The sequence below is a fragment of the Paralichthys olivaceus genome, chromosome 13 (genome assembly GCF_024713975.1).
Source record: "Paralichthys olivaceus isolate ysfri-2021 chromosome 13, ASM2471397v2, whole genome shotgun sequence".
Taxonomy (NCBI): Eukaryota; Metazoa; Chordata; class Actinopteri; order Pleuronectiformes; family Paralichthyidae; genus Paralichthys; species Paralichthys olivaceus.
The window spans coordinates 10,992,916-11,005,227 of NC_091105.1; the positions used below are offsets into that span (position 1 = coordinate 10,992,916).

General features: G+C 43.6%; 1 protein-coding gene across 11 annotated transcripts in view; it reads left to right on the plus strand.

Moving 5' to 3' along the window:
• invs (inversin) overlaps nucleotides 1–12,312 on the plus strand; it is a 21,572-nt gene continuing 9,260 nt past the window's right edge. For 4 of the 11 annotated variants that reach the window (XM_069537511.1, XM_069537513.1, XM_069537515.1 and 1 more), the window contains exons 1-9: nucleotides 1–137; nucleotides 1,405–1,513; nucleotides 7,278–7,377; nucleotides 8,384–8,550; nucleotides 9,913–10,086; nucleotides 10,596–10,763; nucleotides 10,864–11,044; nucleotides 11,475–11,584; nucleotides 11,823–11,994. In XM_069537511.1, coding sequence (XP_069393612.1) covers nucleotides 1,511–1,513; nucleotides 7,278–7,377; nucleotides 8,384–8,550; nucleotides 9,913–10,086; nucleotides 10,596–10,763; nucleotides 10,864–11,044; nucleotides 11,475–11,584; nucleotides 11,823–11,994 — 1,075 coding nt within the window. In that variant the 5' untranslated portion in view covers nucleotides 1–137; nucleotides 1,405–1,510. The remainder of the gene's footprint in view (nucleotides 138–1,404; nucleotides 1,514–7,277; nucleotides 7,378–8,383; nucleotides 8,551–9,912; nucleotides 10,087–10,595; nucleotides 10,764–10,863; nucleotides 11,045–11,474; nucleotides 11,585–11,822; nucleotides 11,995–12,312) is intronic. The other 7 variants (XM_069537514.1, XM_069537517.1, XM_069537522.1 and 4 more) reach the window with 4 other exon arrangements.

Here is a 12,312-nt window from a genome sequence, read left to right on the forward strand (position 1 = left end):
CTCCAATCATGGCGGTGTATGTGTGTGCGGCGGCGATGGGAGTTGTAGTGTTTAGTGACCCAGATTGCGGAGATGGAACGGGACGGCTCGGAAGAAAAGTTTCCAGTTTTTCATCTGAGAGGAAGAGGAATCAAAAGGTAAATACAGCACCGACGAAGCGGGAGTTTAAGTTACTTTTATAAAAAGCCACTAACGTTACACTCAGTTTATTCGATGCCACACGTTCTGTTCCTCGTCACCGATTTTACTGATTTCTCTTGAACAGGGGGGAGTTGCATCATTGGGACTTTTTCTGTAAATCTCTCCTCATCCTGTTTTTCACCATCTTGCATGTGTTTCATGGCACTGAGGGAAAACACACTCCACAGCACTAAACTGGGGTTAGGGGACATTTAGGTACACCAGGTTGATCCCTAACTCCTGCAAAACTTGGTGTTTAGTGGCAAAAGTGGAAGAAAGAATCAAATTTACCCAAGTGAGAGGCTAAACTAAACACTGTAAAAAAATCCTGCATTTAAATTTCTTCTTCTGGTTAATACAAGTGTTAATACATTATCTGCAAAATAAAGTCTCCAAAGTAAAAGTACTGCATTCTAATGACCCCTTTTCAAAGAATGGATCCTGCAAGATATTGATTAGAAATCATTTGCACAAAATAGGTTAAGCATATGATTTCTCAGGCATTCAGGAGGTCTCCAGGTTGTTTTGTTGCATGACAAGTTACAATTTAATCACTCGTATTGATGAGCTCATGTAAATCCCAGCACCAGTTTTCTCCAGCTCCACCCTCATCATGTCCAGTCAGCCACATAACTGAAAACACACGTGTGGGGCCTTTAATCTATGATAATACATCATGTTTTGACAAGTCATATGTTTTCAATGTGAAATCAAAGCACTTGTTGTGACTGTAGCTGTCAGATAAATGTGCAGTAAGAACTACACTGTTTCTCTATGAAATGGAGTAAAAGAGTAAAATAGCATAATTAGAAATACAAAGCACCTACAATACAATAACACCAGCTCCACAGCTCACTCAGTGGGAAATTCTAAACAATTTTTACTTAAAGATTCAGTGTCAGTTGTATGAATTGTTGTTTGATATACCCTAGAACCCTATATCTAATGCAGTGCAGCCGGAAGTACAGATATTTGCTGATTTGTGTGGAAAAATACACATAAAAGAATCTACCGAAGTAAAGTACAGATACATTAAAAAAATGTAACTAAGTAAATGTACTTTGTTACCACTGTACTTACAAAAGATTGATGCATCTCACCAGATTATATTAGACTAATGAATCCGTCTGTGATCAGTACAGTCTCAGTATTATGCTGGCAGTCTTCAGTGTGAACAGGTGGGCTGCTCGCAGTACGTGAGTGATCCTCTTTTTCTGCCCACAGCAGGAGCCAGGATCAGGGCAGGTAGGGGACCTGGACGTGCATCCATACCCACCAAGGATGCACTAAACTGGGAAACATCTGCCGGAGTGTGCCCTTCAACGCTGCGATGGTAAGAATCCCTCACACTCCGAGCAGATCCCAGAAGAGTTTTATTCTCTGTCGTTCCTGGGTGTATCTGTAGGTTACTTTAGTGTCTCCCCTGTTTGTTATTCTCTCTCAAGAGTCAAGACGAATGTGCAACAAACATAATTGCTTGAGCCGTAACAGCCTAATTGTTAAGAAGATTAAGGTGAAATGTTGAATTGAATCCCAGCATTAATATTTTATGGGCTAAAGCTGTCCACGGGGGGTTCTCAGTGTGTGTGCATCTCACAGATGGAGTCAGAAGAAGATTTACCTCTCTCTCCCTGTCAGATTATCAGTGATGGGGAGAAGCAAGAGCAGAATTTCTTCAGTGCTAAGAAATAAGAACAAAATAATCACAATAAAAAAGTACTGATTTATGTCATTGTATCTACTCACCACTTGATGAGTTATTGTATTAAAGTACAGGGTTGTATTCAAACTGGTACAAAGCGTTTAAGAGCTTTTGTCAAGTATTGCAGAAAACTTTTTATTCAAATTTGTAAATCACTGGTAAACATGTAAGATCTGTAAAGTTCAAAATACAAAGAAGCCAATTAGAATTTATTCAATATAAAAGTTGCAAGTGTTTCAACGCTTATAACTGAAGATAAGAAAATGGATGAATGAAACCAGAAAGTGGTCAGAAAACCAACAAGCATTTTTTTTCAATACTTGTTACCTCTGCCAAGGAGGTTATGTTTTAGTCTGCGTTTGTTTGTTATTGAATAAGATTACACAAAAACTATTTAACTGATTTCCAAGACATTTTGTGGAGGGGTGGGGTATGAACCAACAAAGAACCTGTTTAATTTTGGTGCAGATCTGGGGGTGGATCCAGGATTTAGTTTTTCAATTGTTTAACATTGAGAGAGGGTGATTTTCAACATTTTATTTCTTTCTCTGAGTATAATTCATGGACCTCTTTTTTTTAAAATCCGGTTTAGGGGACTGGTATTAATGCATTTGTGTAATTTGATGCAGATCCAAATAAAGATCATAATCTAATGGATTTAAGTGTGGTTTCACAAGGGAACCATTGGGCTTTTGTTAATGAAGTTGTGATTTTCTCTTGATGAACTGGTTGCTGAGTCAACAAATATCTCTATAAATAATGACAGATGTATTTTACAAGTTACCAGTGCTGAATGTGTTCAAAACTCAGAGATGTTCATTTTACAATAATTTGAAACAGACAAAAGCTAGAAATGCTTCTTTTACTTGACTAAAAACATAATCAATTAATTGATTTTTTTTTTTAAATTAGCAACATACAGTTTTCAAATGCAATATATTTTCTACAGTAACTTTGTCTGAAGCTGTATTACACAGCGTCCAATCACAAAACATGCAGTACACACCCACACCACCCCGCCTGCACTCTGACCGTCCTCACCCTTTTCCGTTTCTCCATCTTTTTCCATTTCACGTTGCTTCCATTGATTTTTTTGTTTGTTTTTCCAGCTGATTATGTCCCTGTACTCTGATTCGCCGATGGGCACATTGCTCTCTGCACTTTAATTGGACATTTAATTAGATCACAGTTTTAGTCCAATTAGACTCAGAGGTGTGGGGAAAAGGGAACGGAGGGGAGAAGAGGCAAAAGTCCCCGAGCTGGTCTCGCTCTCTCTGCCCCCCCTCCCTGTTCTCTCCCTCCTCTCCTCACTGTTTTTCTTCATCTGTCTTTTTCTGTCCGCCTCGCTGTCTCTCTCTCCCCTCCCTCCTGAGGGCGGCTCATTAGTGATATAATGGGATGACACAAAACACACAGCTCTCTTAATTCTCAGAGTGTCTAGAGCAGCAGCTGAACACACACACACACACACACACACACACACACACACACACACACACACACGCACACTCACACAAAGTGACAGTGTCTATGCTCACTGCTGCAAAACTTGTGTGGTTGTTTCAAGGAGTGTTATGTTATCAACTCTTCCTCCTGTGTCGTACTGAAGCCAGGAGGGGGTAAGCAGAAGTGTTTTGAGATGGAGCCTGGGTGTTGGTAGTGCCCCTGATTCATCTCTAGCATCATCTGACAGTCTGCCAGTCACAGCAGCATCGACCAGCCCAGACACACACACACACACACACACACACACACATGCTGGGAAGAACCGTAGCCTATCGACACACTGGAGTGCTCCGGTATGATATCACGACACCTAATGAGACTAAGATAAGCCTCATTACCGGCATCGCTCACGCGCACATGCTAGTCAAATGCAGGGCTTCTCCGCACAAGGTTTAGCTCCCCTATGATTCTGCCCTCTCCCCACTTTTGTTGTCATAATCCTTGCACAGAGCTCAGACTCAGAACATAAACAACACCGTGCCCCAGTGGGGCCAAAACACATGAGCAAAAGTAAGCACACACTAACACACGCCCAGATGCACTGTATGCGGATATGCACACACCTACACTTAGGTGATAGGTCCTTGGAGGACACAAGTCAATCCCTGGGTCCCTCAAGTAGTGGCACACACATACTCACTATCTCCTACCATCCACCTCCAGGAGAAACATACCAGCTGTGTCTCTTTCTCTACACACACTTCACATAGGATCACTGATGTATATGTTCCCCCATTTATAAATGGTGTGTGTGTGTGTGTGTGTGTGTGTGTGTGTGTGTGTGTGTGTGTGTGTGTGTGCGTGTGTGCGTGTGTGCGTGTGTGTGTGTGAACCACAGGCAGCAGGCAGGGGTGTTTTAGCCACAGGCATAGCTACCTGACCCCCGTAGCTGTAAGATTGACAGCTGTGGTCCCGCCTAATTGCATTACTCTCCCAGGTGATTGGCCCACACCCTGGGGGCTCATTTGTCAGGATGCATTGTGGTAATGATGTAAAATAGCCGATCTACGTGTCACTCAGCCCTCTCCCCCTGCTGATTGGCCCCGCTGTGCCCCAGGACTCGGCCCCCAGCTGAGGGAGCCAGCTCATTGGTCCTTGGGGATCCAGGAACTCCCCCAGAAATAGGGCTTTACAGATTGAGCATCCCCGTGGGCTCATATTATACTTCCTCCCACCTCTTTACATGTCAGTCAAAACCAAGGGACTGTTCCCTGCAGCCTCTATCTCCTGTCTGAGAAATAGGTGTACACACACACAGACATGTACAGTAGGTGGTATAGACACCTGTAATAACCCCATGTCTACTAAGAGCCTGAGCATTCTCTGGTATAGCTGAAAAAGTAATGTATATGTTTGTGCGTGCATGTGTGTGCGTGTGTGAATTGAAATAAAGGCCACAGGCGCAGGCTCTGTTCCCCACTGCTTACCCAGCATGCTCCTAGCTACATCCTCTCTCAAAAGCAGACACCTTCACAGTGACAGACAGCTTGAGAAACACATGGACAAACACACTGTTAACACACACATACTCACACACACTGGTACACAAACACACTTTGACTCCCTGGTTTCTTTGTATGACTTTCTCAATAGCACCAATTCAAGTGTTAGTTATAGCACATGTCAGGTGTGTGTGTGTGTGTGTGTCCGCTCTCCTGTTGTGTTGCTGAAAGGTTTCATGGGAGTTTGGAGGTTCTTTGTTAAACTCACTCTGGTTATATGAGGCCGAATATGAATAAAGACCGAGTAATGTCAGCATCAGCATGAATCGATACTTGTACAGATGCACAATCACTTGGTCTGGACCTCAGCCCGTGATCAATGGTTTTCTCTGAGTTATTGTATTCATATTAACCAGTGGAATGCTCCCTGAGGACCACGTATGAATGGCTAATTGAGACCACACTACACCTCTCACCAGGACCTGGTGTTGTTTTTACACCCTCCTTTGTGTGATTTCAGACACGGCATCGCAAAAGCCTTTTTAGCCAAATTTGGACGCACTGTAGGTGTTTCCAAAACACTCAGCTCCTCATGAAACTCTAATTGCCTGCTCTTGGTGATATGAATGTCCCTCACACAGATTCATATATTGACTCATTGTCCCTCCCTGTCAGTGTTGGGGCCAAATTATAACTCCATCTAAGATTATTCATCAATCAATTCATATTTTTATTGTGGCAGCTGGGGGCTTTCCTATTGATTGTAAAAAATGCAGAAATCGTTGAATATATAAGTCAACAAAAGTGAAGCAAAAGTTTGGAACAAGCAAATGGACGAGATTGAAAAGTAGAAAAGCAGAAGTATCTCATTTGTTTCTTCGGTTGTTAACGTCAGAAACATGATATTTGTCTTTCTGATGTGCAGCGATAGCATCTCCGTTATATCTGCATGTGTTAGATGTTAGTATTTACAGACTCTGTGTGTGTGTTTGTGTGTGTGTTTGTGTGTGTGTTTGTGTATGCGCACACGCATTTACATTACTGACTCAGTAATCGCTGTAAATTAGAGATGCTTGTGGTTCATTTCAGTAAAACCCCTGTAAAAATTCTCTCTCACGGAAAAAACATTTCCCATGACGTAGCAACATGTGCCAAACGCGCACACCCTGACACGCGCGCACACACCTTTAAGTGCTGCACCCACCATCTTTCCCTCCCACCCTCACTGTTTTATACACACATAGAGTGACTTTGTTGTTAATGTAGTAACTAACCAGTGTACGCCACTATTTGGCAGAGCGTGAGAACACAGCGAGTATAGTGGGTAATTGCCGTGCTGCACGCAGTGTCTACAGGAGCACTCTTTATGAGGTGGCGGCAGGGAGGATGAGAAAGAAGGATGGAGGTCACTGGTGTGTTTCCACCTCGCTTCAGATCCTTTAAAGGTTCTCAAGAGTGAAACTGGAGTATAATCAATATTTGGTTTATTGTATAAAACATGTATTTAAACAGTAAATGTTCACAGGGAGTGAATCTGATGTGTTTCTGTGGCCGCTAATGAAAATGTTTCAGAGAAATCTCAAGATTGTGACAGGAATTTTTCTGCCTCCAGCATTTATGTGTTTAGGGACAATAATTGATTTCTGTGTTGTGCCCCGCCGGGTTTGTCCCACATCTCTAAACCCCCCCCCCCCCCCCCCACACACACACACGCACACACACAGCAAGGCATACTGCAGTATTAATGAGACATGAATAAGACATGAAGAGAGACCCCCCTCTTACAGGCTCACACAGGGTCTCCCCCTCCCCATGCTGCTTCCTGTCTGCAGATTACCCAGCTTTCACTGGGCTCTGGTTAAGTGGGGCCAGGAAGAGATTTAACCCCCTCAGCAGGAGCGCACACACGCAAACATACACACACACACACACACACACACACACACACACACACACACACACACTCCCGACAGTCAAGAAACATTAGCTCGCTTACTACGTTATTGGAAAATATATTATTTATTGTGTAGTTGACTGCTGATAGAGTTTCATGTGTTAAACTGGCTGAAATATGATGAAAATGTAAGAATAATGTCTGTAAGTTTGCTCCTTTCTTATTAGCATCACCAGCTTGAGCTTGACGTGTACATTCTCACCTCAAAGTTAAACATTTTATTTTCAGTTTTACATTTGTTTTGAGAGTTGGACTGAAAGTGAAAGTTAAACCTGTATCATTAGTAATAATCAATATAAACTGGGATTATTATACTACCACAATGTACGCACAACTTAACTGTAAGTGTGTGTCCAAGCAAACTGTGAGGTAAATGAATGGAAAGGAGAATGTCTAGACTCGGTTTAATGTCATCGTATTAAACATTTGATAAGTGAACTCAGTGTATGTTGCTGTAGGTGGAGTCGTGACCTCTCTTCTGTTTGTGTTGTAGGCCTCAGCGACATCCAGCCCGGGCCCTGCCTCTCTGGGCTCCCAGGTTCATGCTGCAGCTGTCAACGGAGATAGGAGCGCCCTCCTCAAACTCATCACAGGTAAGCTGTACACAAGAGATCGTGAATTACATTTGTAATCTCATCGGGGCGGTGCTATGAGTCTCTGTATGTTGGCCCTTTGATATGCTGGCGACCTGTCCAGTGTTTGCCCCGCTTTTGCCCACTGTCAGCTGGGATAGCTCCAGCTCTCCCTTTTGACCCTCAAAGGATAAGTGGTTTAGATGAATAAGAAATAGATGGAATCCCATCGGCAGAGCATTATGATTTTATAATATGCATCTTAATATGACAACCAAGACACCTGAAGCGTCGAGGTTTCCCTCACATTAAGATATAGTTACATGTTGCTTTGTTTATTTCTTTGAGGAAACTTTCAAATTTTTAGCCCATGTGCAGAAACGTCAGATTGGAGGATTAGTTGCAGCATCTGGTTGAAGTTTGGGGTTTTTGCGTAGACAAACCACAACAGAGCAGGTGCTCATCAGTATGAAGGTTTAAACCGTGGTCCAGCTGCTAAATGACGATGGAATAGCTGATATTACCAGTCCATTTAGCGATGCTGCTATTTGTTAATGATCATGTAGAAAACAGATACTTACCCTGACATAGAATAGAAACATTTAGCATACATAAAGAACATCACATGAGCTCTGCAAAGTATTTTCATGAATGGGCACCATGAGCCTCCAGGCTAATATTGTTAGCCTACCTCCAACTGCTCTGAATAAATTGACTCATTTAGGGAAGTGGAAGTGGAGGTCCTATTAAACTTGTGTTTTTTAAGACAGCACGTAAAGTACAAGAGGCTGCATTTTAAAAACAGCTTACAAGATATTCCATCACAAGCCACATAATTGTACTTTCTGTTTTATTTGTTGTGAAATTCAACACATATTGACCGAAATCTTGGTTTTGATTAACACCTACCCTTAAACCTTCATGTTTCTTTTCTTTCTTTCTTTCTTTCGTGTGTGTGTGTGTGTGTGTGTGTGTGTGTGTGTGTGTGTGTGTGTTTGTGTGTGTGTGTGTGTGTGTGTGTGTGTAGTAGAGCCCTCACTGCGGGACCGTGAGGACCAGTTTGGTCGGACCCCTTTGATGTACTGTGTGCTGGCTGACCGCCTGGATTGTGCTGAGATTCTGCTGAAGGCCGGAGCCTCGGTCAACAAGACTGACCACAGCCAGCGCACCGCTCTGCACCTCGCCGCACAGAAGGTAAGGACATCCACAAACACACTTACAAAAGAAAAAAGACACAAATATGAGAGTATTTTTGTCCAGAGTGTTCTTCCTTCTCTGTCTCTTTTGTCCATTTTCTGAAGAAATGGTGACATACTTTTGTAAAGATAAAGTTTGAAAGAGTATGGAGATGATGTATGATGGAAAATTTGAATTGCCACAAGCTCCAGTGGGACAGTGGGAAGCCAGTGCCCCCTAGTGGTTGTCATCAAGGCCTAAGGGCTTGTGGTGGGGAATGACTTTCACTTACACACGCCCTGTAAATAAACAATTATTCTGCTCGAGGACACAAGTGTTTCACAGTGTTTTTGCCACTGAAATCTACGAAAGAAGCGGAAGCTTTTTAATCAAATTTAGGCCTATGACCTCTCAGACTATACGAACGAGAATATCTTTAGAGAGGGTGGTCTGTACAGCAGAAGAACATCGGGATGGAGAACTAATAATATCCTCAGTTATTTATCAGGGCCTTCCTCTGTGGGAGTGTACTGATACAGGATCATAATATCATTGAAGAAAGAGTGGAGGTAATAGGTTATTGGGGTCTGTCTCATAGATGGGGAGCGTGTGTGTGTGTGTGTGTGTGTGTCTGTGTCTGTGTCTGTGTCTGTGTGTGTGTGTGTGTGTGTGTGTGTGTGTGTGTGTGTGTGTGTGTGTGTGTGTGTGTTCGTGTGTGTTGGGGGATGCTAGTGATGTCTCTTTGACATCTGATCAATAAGTGGCTGAGACAGCAAGAGAGGCCAGGGATTACCGATCTAATTGGACTGAGAATAGGGAGGACTGGAACACACACACACACACACACACACACACACACACTGGCGGTCTAGATGCATGCTCACACACAAGATAGATCTGTCAGACTGTGGCATTGTGGTCACAGAATGGCAAATATACAAAACACACTCATACGTGTACTCAGTCATGTCTGCATGGACACACACACCCACACCCAGACACACACACACACACACATTTCTACGTCCTCCAACAGCTGTAGCACAATACATCTCCAAGTGTCCTGGTGACAAGAGACAGAAGACAGAAAGTGAGGATGATGATGGCAATGATGTGGAGAAGACGACAGGTAGAGAATGGCTGCTGTTGTCAGGCCAAAGAGCTGCTGTTTACTGTTTAACAGCTCATCTCACTCGTTGAGCAGCGAGGCAGGAGGAGGGAACAGAGATGGATGACCTCCCAATTGAACCAGACACGACTAAAAGCCTGGGGAGTGTGTGTGTGTCATTGCTGCTGGTTCATGACTAATGATGAGGAGAATCAGTGATTTCTGAACTACTTTTTAGCACAGTTTTGAGGTTGTGTCTGTGTGTGTTGCAGGGGAATGTGCGCTTCCTGAAGCTGCTGCTGTCCAGACGTGCTAACTGGCTGCAGAAAGATTTAGAGGAGATGACCCCGCTCCACCTGGCCACCAGACACCCAACCCCAAAAGCACTTGCCCTGCTGCTCAAACACATTGGACCTGGAGAGGTTGACACGCAAGACAAAAACAAGGTGCCGCTGTACAAATACACACAAATGGTTTGGTCCCTGGTTTGACTTCAGTCAGAAACCAGCCCGGTTGGACATCTCACCAATAATCGGCAACAAGAAAACCAACTGAGTGAAAATAGTTTGTTAGGAGCAGCGGAAATTTTAATGTTAATGTTAATGGCAGCGATCGCTTCAACAATCTGCGGCTTTGTACTGTGTTCTGCTGATAAGACCACAAACACACAGTCTCCTCTGTCTGTCGGAGCTGATGTGTATCTGACATCAGTAGTTGGTTTTGTAATAATCCAATATGCATCATCACGTCAGATGACAGTGGTTTCAGGCAATCTTAGAATAGCTCAGTACGAGCTTTGTGCAGCACGCTGCCCTCATATTTTGTGACCATTTCATAGTGGAATAATTTTGTGAACGTAAATGGAACCTGGTGTTACAATGGCCTCCTCTGTTCTCATCTCCATTCATCATATCTGTATCACCCTTTTCATTTCTCTCTCTCTTTTTCTGAACAGCAAACGGCTCTACACTGGTCTGCGTTTTATAACCGACCAGAACACGTTCGCCTCCTGATCAAGCACGATTCCAACATTGGCATCCCAGACAGTGAGGGCAAGATCCCCCTGCACTGGGCTGCACACAGTCAGGAGCCCAGCGCCACACAAACTGTCCGCTGTATACTGGTACACACTATTGTGCACACAAAAAACAAGACCAAGTTTGTCTTCTTTCAGTATCCTCACCCGTGTGTGTGTGTGTGTGTGTGTGTGTGTGTGTGTTTAGGAGGCAGCTCCCACTGAGTCCCTGTTGAACTGGCAGGACTACGAGGGGCGGACGCCGCTGCACTTTGCTGTTGCCGACGGTAATGAGGCGGTGGTGGAGGTGCTGACATCTTATGAGGGCTGTAACGTGACAGCTTACGATAACCTCTTCAGAACACCACTGCACTGGGCCGCTCTGCTCGGTGAGTGAATGTGCTGCAGCCTGAAAAAAGCTTTGCAAATAAAGTCCTCCCATCATCAGAAACCAAACTTTGTTCCAGACTGAAAATGTTTTTGTACAGACATCTACTGAGCCCCAAGGAGGATTCTAAATAACTCTGATGGTGTTTTCCTCTAAGACCACCAGTTTAAGTTTTCTCAAAATTTCAATATGTCCAACATGTCAGTTCATGACTACTCCTGAAAAACCAAAGACAAGCACATCGCCTCACCTGTACTTTGTGTTTAGTTCTAATAAGATAAGGTTAGCTTGCCCACACACTAATCTAAGCACATGAACATGTTAAACATGAGCATGTGAACACTGTGATTTTCAAATCCAGAAACTCTTATTTCTTTGGCTCGTTGCTCTTAAAACTTGTAAATAAGAAAACGTACATGTGTGTTTTTCAGGCCACGCCAAAATCGTCCATCTGCTGCTGGAGAGAAACACATCGGGCACAATTCCCTCGGACAGCCAAGGAGCGACACCTCTGCACTATGGAGCTCAGAGCAACAATGCTGTGAGTCACACTCTGTCTAATTGTGTATGTACTATATCCTGCTGATTATGTGGGGTTGCTAAAGCTAGGTATGTTCAGATGTTGAGATTCGTAACTTCGAATAATTTCAATAAGAATGTCACATTATATCTTATAGTACATTTGGAAATCTAACACAAATTCTAATTGCAAGATAATTTCTCATCATTGATGTGTCAGTATGTCATCATGTGAGTAAATTGTCTGTCTCTGTGTTTAGGAGACAGTTGGTGTTTTTCTGTCCCACCGCTCAGTGAAGGATGAACCTGATCTGGAGGGGAGGACGGCCTTTATGTGGGCAGCTGGAAAAGGCAGTGACGATGTCATCGGCACCATGCTGGCCCTTTCTCCTCACATCGACATCAACATGGCCGACAAGTACGGAGGCACAGGTGAGTCACTGAGGAACGAGAGGAGGAGCCGAGGCGAACCATGTTACTTTGCACCTTAACAAACACACACCTTTCAGCAGAGGCGTTCTCTCGATTTAAGCTAATGATGATGACTACGATGTTACAGGGGATTCCCTCAAAGGTGCTAATGAGACTGTGCTAGTGAGAGAGGGAAGTGATACTGTCAGCAAAATTAGTGTGAGCTTGCTCAATAGACTCGCACCACTGCCAGCATGGTCCTCTGACAAACACACACACACAAAGACAGGCCTGACCCCCTGGGCTGTTTGGACATATAATCTTCATGGCGATAGTCCC